The 8678-nt window shown below is 60.6% G+C and overlaps 1 protein-coding gene across 1 annotated transcript in view; it reads right to left on the minus strand.

Annotated features, from left to right (window-relative positions):
* The window catches only part of LOC102243234 (chromosome unknown open reading frame, human C1orf95), a 25731-nt gene that overhangs the window by 4604 nt on the left and 12449 nt on the right, over positions 1-8678 (minus strand). Inside the window, exon 2 of the mRNA XM_005880141.2 lies at positions 1654-1833. Within this exon, the coding sequence (XP_005880203.2) occupies positions 1654-1833 (180 nt within the window). The remainder of the gene's footprint in view (positions 1-1653; positions 1834-8678) is intronic.

The following is an 8678-nucleotide window of genomic DNA, read 5'->3' on the forward strand; positions in this document are numbered from 1 at the left end:
GTGAGCTTGTAAGTTCTTCATTTTAACTTCTACTTTGATCTATATTTCTCTGATTCCCCTCTTAGGAGTTTTTTGTTGTTGTTATTGTTTTATGGTATGGTATGGTACGGTATGTATGTATGGTACGGTACGGTACGGTACGGTATGTATGGTATGGTATGTATGGTACAGTATGGTATGGAATAGTATGCCATGTGAAAGAACTTCCTGTATGGTTACAACTGAAACGTTTCCTTCATTTTTCTCAGAAGGGGCTGGAGGGGCAGAAAGGGCAGCCTCTGTCCAGCCAGGAGTGAAGTCAGTTGTGGTTATTCCCTTCAAACTCGTCATCCTGGGACACACTGTGTTGTTGCTTGGGGCCATCCAGGCCCATGGCACCATCTCAAGAGTGGCAACTGTTCATCCTTTGAGGTGGGTTTATTTTTTGGGGAAAGTGCAAGGACACCTTATGCTGAGGTGGGTGAGCAAGTCTGGGTCCAGGGCAGGAAAGTGGGTAGGAGTGAAGTCTGGCGGGTTTTCTGGTGCAGCCCCCAGTCCATCCCCAAACAGCGCTCTGAAACGTCTGACATGAAGACAGCACCGGGAACAGTGTACGGACATCCAGGGAGCTGGCTCTGACCCCAGGGGAGGCTCCGGTTGGGAGCAGTAGGAAGGGTGGGGGTGAGGTTCTGCATTTGATGATCCTGCAGCCCAGTTATGGCCCCACACCAGCCATAGAGGACAGGGTTCTGGCTGAGTCAACAGCCTGAGATGATGGGAAGTGGGGCAGCGACAGGTCCCCGCCTGTACTTCGGGGCTTCTATGCCCTCATCTAGGGCGAGGCGAGGGCGGCTCTAGGTTATTGCTGAGACCCAGGCCCCATGGATCCTGGGTACAGCCTTGGTGTGAAATGGTTGGTGAAGGGCCAGCAATCCCAGTGAGGAAGTAAGGTTTCGAATCAAGCGACAAGGAGCTCAGTTTAAAGGAGAAATTATGCTGCTCTGGCTGTAACACACAGTCAAAGGGTGTCCGCGGGCAAATGCACCACGTGGCCTTTCTCTTCTTTCTGGAAAGTGCATGATGGAGGCGCAGGGCAGGAGGCGCAGGGCAGGGGGCACAGGGACCCGAGCTCCCTCTCGCTCACGCTCCCTGGCTTGGTCTCAGCCTGTCCGCGCCCAGGAGTCCCTGTAGGCGTGGGGCTGGGCGTGCAGGGAGGCAGGCAGCACGGACACGGACACCCGTGAGGAGGACACAGGTGAGCCCTCGGGGAAGGAGCAGGCTCAGCAGAGCTCCTGGCCACGTGCCCAGCCCTGAGGGTCACAGACCCCCAGACCCTAGAGAATCAGCCTGCTCCTCCTCCAGCCCCGCCCCCTCACCAGGCTCAGCTCCGCCCACAAGGAGGCGTGGCCCGTGGCTGCTCCTCCTCCGGCCACGCCTCCTCACCTGGCTCAGCTCCGCCCACAAGGAGGCGTGGCCCATGGCTGCTCCTCCTCCGGCCCCGCCCAACAGCCCAGCCCATGAGGAGGCGTGGCCTGTGACTGCTCCTCCTCCAGCCCCTGCTCCCTCACCCGGTCCCACCCCTCCCACAAGGAGGCGTGGCTCATGGCTGCTCCTCCTCCGGCCACGCCCCCTCAACCAGCCCCGCCCACGAGGGGCTGGTCCGTGGCTACTCACTGGCCAGGATGACCATGTCCATGCCCCAGAAGATGCTCATAATCCAGCCCACCATGACGATGGCCGTGAGGATCTGGATGAGGGCGGCCGCGATGTTCAGCCAGAAGACGCAGCACACGTGCCTGTCGGGGAGGTCGGTGCGGGCCCCGCACAGCACGGCGAAGGCTGAGACGAACGTCCCTGTGAACCGAGGGGGCAGCGTGTTAGGTGCTGGAGACGCCGGCATGCTCCTCGCCGCCCGGGCCTGCCCGCCCCCGGGAGCCTGGGGAGAAGCAGCCTGTGTCCAGCCCCTCCCCGCTCACACCGGGCCCTCCCCCCTCCCCACGCGGAGAGGCCGGTGCAGCCCTGGAGGAGGCCCAGCACGGGGCTGCCGCGGGCCTTGGGGACACAGGGTGCCGTGGGGGCAGGAGCGGTGGCATGGCGGGGTGGCTGCTCAGGGCTCCTGTCGGGGCTCCGAATGCCTGGAGAGGGGCTTGCCCCGCCTGTCGGAACTGAGCTGACCGTTTTGAGCAGGAGGGTGATACCCCCGGAGCAGGGATCTAAGGAAGGTGACTTGTGGGCAGAGTGTGGGCGGATTGACGTGTCTGAGAACCAAGCATTGCCCATGAACCAGGAGGTCACTGGTTCGATTCCTGTCAGGCACATGCCTGGGTGCGGCTTATCCCAGTGGGGGACGGGCAGGAGGCAGCTGATAGATGATGTTTCTCTCTACCCCTCTCACTTCCCTTCTCTCTAAAGATCAATTTTTTTTAAGTTTTTTAAAAGAGAACACTACCCAAGTAGGACGGCATGCGAGGAGCAAGAGTATGTGGGGGATCTTAAGTTCAAAGGCACAGACGCCGCTCCCTGCTCAGCTACAGTGCGCTGGCTGTGCTCCCCTCAACCCGCATCCCCTGGACTCTGCCACCCCCGGAGGTGGTCATTGGCACCCCCACTCTACAGATGGGGGACAATTCCACCCCCAGAGGTGGTCATTGGCACCCCCACTTTACAGATGGGGGACAATTCCACCCCCGGAGGTGGTCATTGGCACCCCCACTTTACAGATGGGGGACAATTCCACCCCCGGAGGTGGTCATTGGCACCCCCACTCTACAGATGGGGGTCAATTCCAGCCCCAGAGGTGGTCATTGGCACCCCCGTTCTACAGATGGGGGACAATTCCACCCCTAGAGGTGGTCATTGGCACCCCCACTCTACAGATGGGGGACAATTCCAGCCCCGGAGGTGGTCATTGGCACCCTGTTCTACAGATGGGGGACAATTCCAGCCCCGGAGGTGGTCATTGGCACCCCGTTCTACAGATGGGGGACAATTCCACCCCTGGAGGTGGTCATTGGCACCCCCACTTTACAGATGGGAACCAAGCCCGGAGAGGCTGAAAGCCTTGCCCACACGGCACAGCCCCAATTCAGACCCAGACCTGCCTGGTGTAGAGCCTGCGCTCGCCTCGGTCAGGGCACTGCCTCCGCACATTGGAAACCAGGGGAGCTGGGATGGCCGCCCTGGGAAACAGGAGGGCGGTTCCTCGAAAAATTACAACTAAATATATTCCCAAAGGAACTGAAAACAGCCTCCCAGGGCACCTGTACTCCCTTGTTCACAGCGCGTTATTCTCAACAGCTAAACACGGAGGCGGCCCGTCGACCATAGATGGAGGGATGAGTAAGTAAAATGTGGTAGATCCACCACGGAATAGTATTCAGCCTGGAACAGGAAGGGAGTTCTGGCACACGCTACAACATGGAAGAAGCCGGTCACAAAAAGACAAAGACTGTGGGTTCCACGTGTACGAGGTACTCAGAGGAGTCAAATCCACCGACAGGAAGTAGAACGGCGGCTGCCGGGGGCGGGGAGGGGGGCAGATGGGGAGTTCGGGTTTAATGGGAGCACAGTTTCCGTTTACAAGATAAAGACGTTCTGTGACGGATGGTGGCGACGCTGCACAGTCGTGTGGATGCACTTGACACCGAGCTCTGCACTGAAGGACGGCGAGAAGGTGAGTTTCACGTTGTGTGGATTTTACCGCAATAGAAGGAATTGGGGGGAGAGAGGCTTGTGTGAAAGAGGGGACAACCTCAGGCGGGCGGTGTGGGAGGGACTTCTGGTCACCACTCTCTCTGCTGCCACATTGACCGACTCGTGGTAACGGTAAGACGCCTATAAAAATGCAAGCACACTGTGTACAACTGACTTGTACGACATGTACCTATCATACCTGCAGTTGCATTAATTTAGATACATTATTATTAATGAACTTATTAATGATAATTTGGATAAATAATTTCACTAAGAAACAACAGTGATAGGTCCCTTTTGTCATATAAAAGTAACATATGCCACAGAAGGAATAAGTGCGTGGATTTATAGTATAAAAACATCATCTTAATCAAGTCAGCAGGAAACTTAAAAAATAATGTTAGCACAATTTCATACGGAGGTGTTAATTATTTAAATAAATAAAAAGCCCTCCCCAACAGCGACGTGTTCGTTCTCATTCACGAGCAGCGACCAGGCACCTGTGCGGGGTCCTGGGAACGGAGTCCACTTGGGTGTCCGGCGGTGCTTGGCCCACCCCCACCCCCACCCGGGAGCGCACACTCTGGAGGGAACAGTGGCCACAGAGGAAGAGAGGAATTCCGCGTGGTCGTGTCAGGAAGACGCCACGGGAGAGGCAGGGATGGGGGAGGTCTGGAAAGCTGATGGAAGGGCCCAGGGAGGGAGGGCAAAGGGCACCCCAGAACCAGCCAGTGTGGATGTCCGGGAGCTCAGAGGTGTGGGGTCTGCCTGGCCACAGGCTGTTGGACACGGGGAGGAAACAAGGCCAGCTCAGACTTGGGTTTAGAAAACATGGAAGAACGAGGCTGAGGTGGGCAGCGGTCAGACTGGCGTGGGACCCACGTGCCAGGCTTCCTCGCCAGGCAGCTGGCAGCCCTGGGAAGGGTTTTGACAGGGAAAACGATGCAGCCAGGGCTGAGTTTCAGAACCAGCCCCAAGGGCTGTGGCCCGCCAGGGCTGAGGGGTGAGGAAGAAGACTGGGAGGAGGGACGCAGCAGAAATACCGCGGGAGGGGCAGTGGGGGAGACCGTAGGAAGGACCCCACGGAGGAGGAGGAGGCTGTGTCCCCAGGGTCAGCGGCCAGCTGCGTGACGGGGACAGAGGCCAGGGCGCAGGGTGAGGTGCAGCCCTAAACCAGGCAGGAAGGCCGAGAGGCGTGTCCACTGGCTGAGGAGGCCGCTAGGGACGGGGGTGGGAATGAAGTGAATGAGGTCACCCCAGGAGGGCAGGAACGCAAGGGAAGATGCTGAGGGACACCGAGCTCAGTCTGAGAGAAGGAATGACGGACGGACGGGAGCGGATGTCAGGGGTCAGCGGCGAGAATGAGTGGATTCCAGGATGTGGCGAGGACCAGCGTCTGAGTCCCGGGAGAAGCGTAAGCGTGTTCACCTGCGAGGAGAAGCTGCCGGGCAGGGGCGGTGACAGTGTGACCAACGGGGGCGACCTGGGTGTCAGGGGTCCTGATGAGATGAGACGGTGAGGGTGAGGGTGAGGGTGGGGGAGCCACAGCAGATTCCAGCCTGGTCTGTGCATCAGAAACCTCAGGCTGAGTGTTTCAAAAGCAGGTTCTAGGCCCCACCTCCAGGCCCCGGAGGCCCAGCGGGGTCCAGGGTTTGTGGTTTAAGAATAACACATCCCCGAGCCGATTCCTACGTGCAGTCGGGGTTGCAAATCCCGTGGGAGATCGGCCTCGCAGAGCAAGGGCAGGAGACCACCCCACCTGCAGGAAGGAGCCCACGATCCGGCCCTCACTGTGCGCAGCCCCCCCACGGGGCTCAGTGCTGGGGGGGGGGCTGACCCTCTGTGGACAGGCAGGGGCCAGGCCTTGAGCAAGTGCCTGGGGCGTCAAGGCCCCGCCAACACCAGCTGGCACAGAGGACAGTGAGCTGTGCGGTCAGCCATCGTGGGCGTGTGAGAAGCCCCGGAACCTGGGCAGGGCGTGTGCTCTGTGTCTGTCCTCCCGGGACCCCCACCCCACGGAGACTCAGCAAAGACCCCGCAGGCTCTCACCACAGCCCCCGGCTGCCTTCCCGCTGAGGTCACCGGCTCCCAGGAGCCCAGGGCAGGCGGTGGGAAGGGAAGCCTGGGTCCCTTCTGTCTGGAGTTACACGGTCCTGGGGGAGCCCCCCGGCCTGGCTCCCCCTCCCCCACCTGCTTCTGGTGGGCCCTGGAGAGAGGCCCAGGAGTCGGCTGGCAGTCTCCGTCAGGGAGGGGCCTGGGGCTGGACATGTCCTCCCGGCCCTCAGGTCCCCCGGGTCCCGTCCTGCAGGCCTCCCGTGGGGCTCCCGTGGGGCTGTGGGAGGCACTGATGGGAAAGGGACTCTCAGGGCCTCCTGGAACTCGGGGGGCGGGTGCGGGGGAGGCAGCGCTGTCTTCTGAAGCAGCTGCTCCCCATACAAAGTCCCCCCTGGGACCCGGGCCAGTAAGTCAGTCAGAGCCACACGCCACCTGCAGCCGGCTCTGCAGCCACTGACTCACCTGGGTGTCCTCTTACTCCTCCCGGCGGGGGGGGAGGGGGGGCACAGCCCTCTTTTTAAAATATATATTTTTTTATTGATTTCAGAGAGGAAGGGAGAGGGAGAGAGATGGAAACATCAATGACGAGAGAGAATCATGGATCAGCTGCCCTCTGCATGCCCCCCCCCACGCTCCTCAATGGGGATGGAGCCTGCAACCCGGGCCTGTGCCCTGACCAGGAATCGAACCCTGACCTCCTGGTTCATAGGTCGACGCTCAACCACTGGGCCACGCCAGCCGGGCCAGCACAGCCCTCTTCCCAGCACAACCTTGAACGGAGCTTCAGGGCAGGAAGGAATCGGAAGGGAGGCGTGGCCGGACTTCCCAGCTGATGGGGAAGGACAAGCCACTCCCTGCGCACAGGTCCACTGCCGCCTGCTGCCAGGGCAGAGCCAGGACGTGACGAGTGGGAGATCACGTTCAGGGTCAAGCTCAGCCCGAGAAGCTTCCATTCTCACACCTCAGGGGCACCAGACGCAGTGGGGGCTGTGCTAACAATACACCTCGCTAGGCCCACACCCCGAGGTCCAGTTCCGAGGTGCGGGCATCACCTCCTCATCACGTGCAGTTATTTCAACGGGAAGTGGAAGTGGAAAGGCAAGAGGAGTGAGTACAAGTTCACAAATGATTCTGGACGAAAGTCCTTGGAAGGAAGAATCAGAATAGCTTGAAAGTGCACAGGCCGATGCGCCCGTGGCTACGCGAGCCGGAGACGATGAGGGATGAGGGCTCGGTCCTCATGGGGCTCGACGCCTGTGCTCTACACCTTCTGTTCTGATTCCTTAAGAAATGGGGCAGGTGCCCGGCCGTGTGGCTCAGTGGTTTTAGCATCAACCTATGAACCAGGAGGTCAGGGTTCGATTCCCAGTCAGGGCACATGCCCAGGTTGCTGCCCAGGTTGCAGGCTCGATCCCCATTGGGGGGCGTGCAGGAGGCAGCTGGTCAATGATTCTCTCTCATCACTGATGTCTCTCTCTCCCTCCCCTTCCTCTCTGAAGTCAATAAAGATATTTAAAATAAAAGGGGCGGGGCAGAAAGGGGAGGAGATATTTTGGGGGAGGCACGGCCTGGTTTCTCAGCTCAACAACCTCGGGGGCAGAGGGTGAGGGGAAGGTGCGCAGACCCCCTGAGCGGGACGAGGTGTCTGAGAGGGCAAAGGGGTGTGAGTCCGGGATGCCGGCCTAGGGTCCGAGGCTGCGGGCTCTGTGAGGACAGCGGTGTCCTCACGCAGGGAGTGCTTTGTAGACACCGTCCTGGCAGCGAGGAGCTTGCCGAGAGCAGACAGACTATACAACCGAGAGACCGTGCAAGTCAAAGCACAGCTCTTGTACGTCCCTCATCCGGGCCCTCCAGTTCTCCCACCCCACGCCCTCACCCTGTGCCCGCACCAGTGCACCACCCGCAGCACACAGACACCCGCACGGGCCCTCACCCTGTGCCCGCACCAGTGCACCACCCGCAGCACACAGACACCCGCACGGGCCCTCACCCTGTGCCCGCACCAGTGCACCACCCGCAGCACACAGACACCCGCACGGGCCCTCACCCTGTGCCCGCACCAGTGCACCACCCACAGCACACAGACACCTGCACGGGCCCAGCCCATCGGACGCCCCTCGTGAGCGGGGAAGCACGTCTCCAGCGCAGGAACGGGTCCTAGTGTCCGTCCTGCCACCCCCGACCCACCTGTTAGCGATGAGGCTGTGACCTGACTATGACGTAACCTCTCCGAGCGTGGGTTTCATGGGAGAGAAATCATGCCGGGAGCTGTCCCTGTACAAGAAGGAGGAGGGAACGGAACCGCTCGCCCTGCTCCACGCCCGGCCCCTCCCCTCAGCCCGGGTGCCCACTGACCCCCACCCCCAACCCGGCCTCAGGCGCAGCTGCCGGGACCCCAGGATGGAGGAGCTGGGCAAGGCAGGGGGGTGTCTTCAGACGGATAAGGCGCTTAACGTGAGACCGCGTGGGGGTCCGTCCTTAGCACTGCCACACCCGGCCCGGGCCTCAACTTCGCCCACCGAAAGGCTGCACAGCATGGTGGGGGCGGGGCACCGCTGCCACAGATAAGCCCGTCACCTGCTGTGCAAGGACAGAGAAAAAGACCAGCTCTCAGGCCCTCTGCCCCGGGGTCAGGCTGCTCCCCGCTGGGCCAGCTGTCTGTGCTGGGAGTTCATGATGCTGGTGCTGCACTGTGCTGGGAGCAATCTCTGCCTCCACCTCCCGGGCCAGGTCCCTGCCGAGCTCTACAATGCGTTCCCAGCCCCGGGCAACCACAGGGCAGGGAGCACAGAGTAGGACTGTGAGTCTCACGGGGGAAGGCCGGGGGGGGGTGGCAAGGAGGCCCCAGGACAGACATGCAACCAGTTCTGAGCCTTGTCATGATAGAGTCTGAGCTTAAATGCCAGAGGGTGAACCAGGGACCTGGGGAAAGAACGGGGAGGGAGAGGACA

The sequence above is a fragment of the Myotis brandtii genome, unplaced genomic scaffold, assembly GCF_000412655.1.
Source record: "Myotis brandtii unplaced genomic scaffold, ASM41265v1 scaffold627, whole genome shotgun sequence".
Taxonomy (NCBI): Eukaryota; Metazoa; Chordata; class Mammalia; order Chiroptera; family Vespertilionidae; genus Myotis; species Myotis brandtii.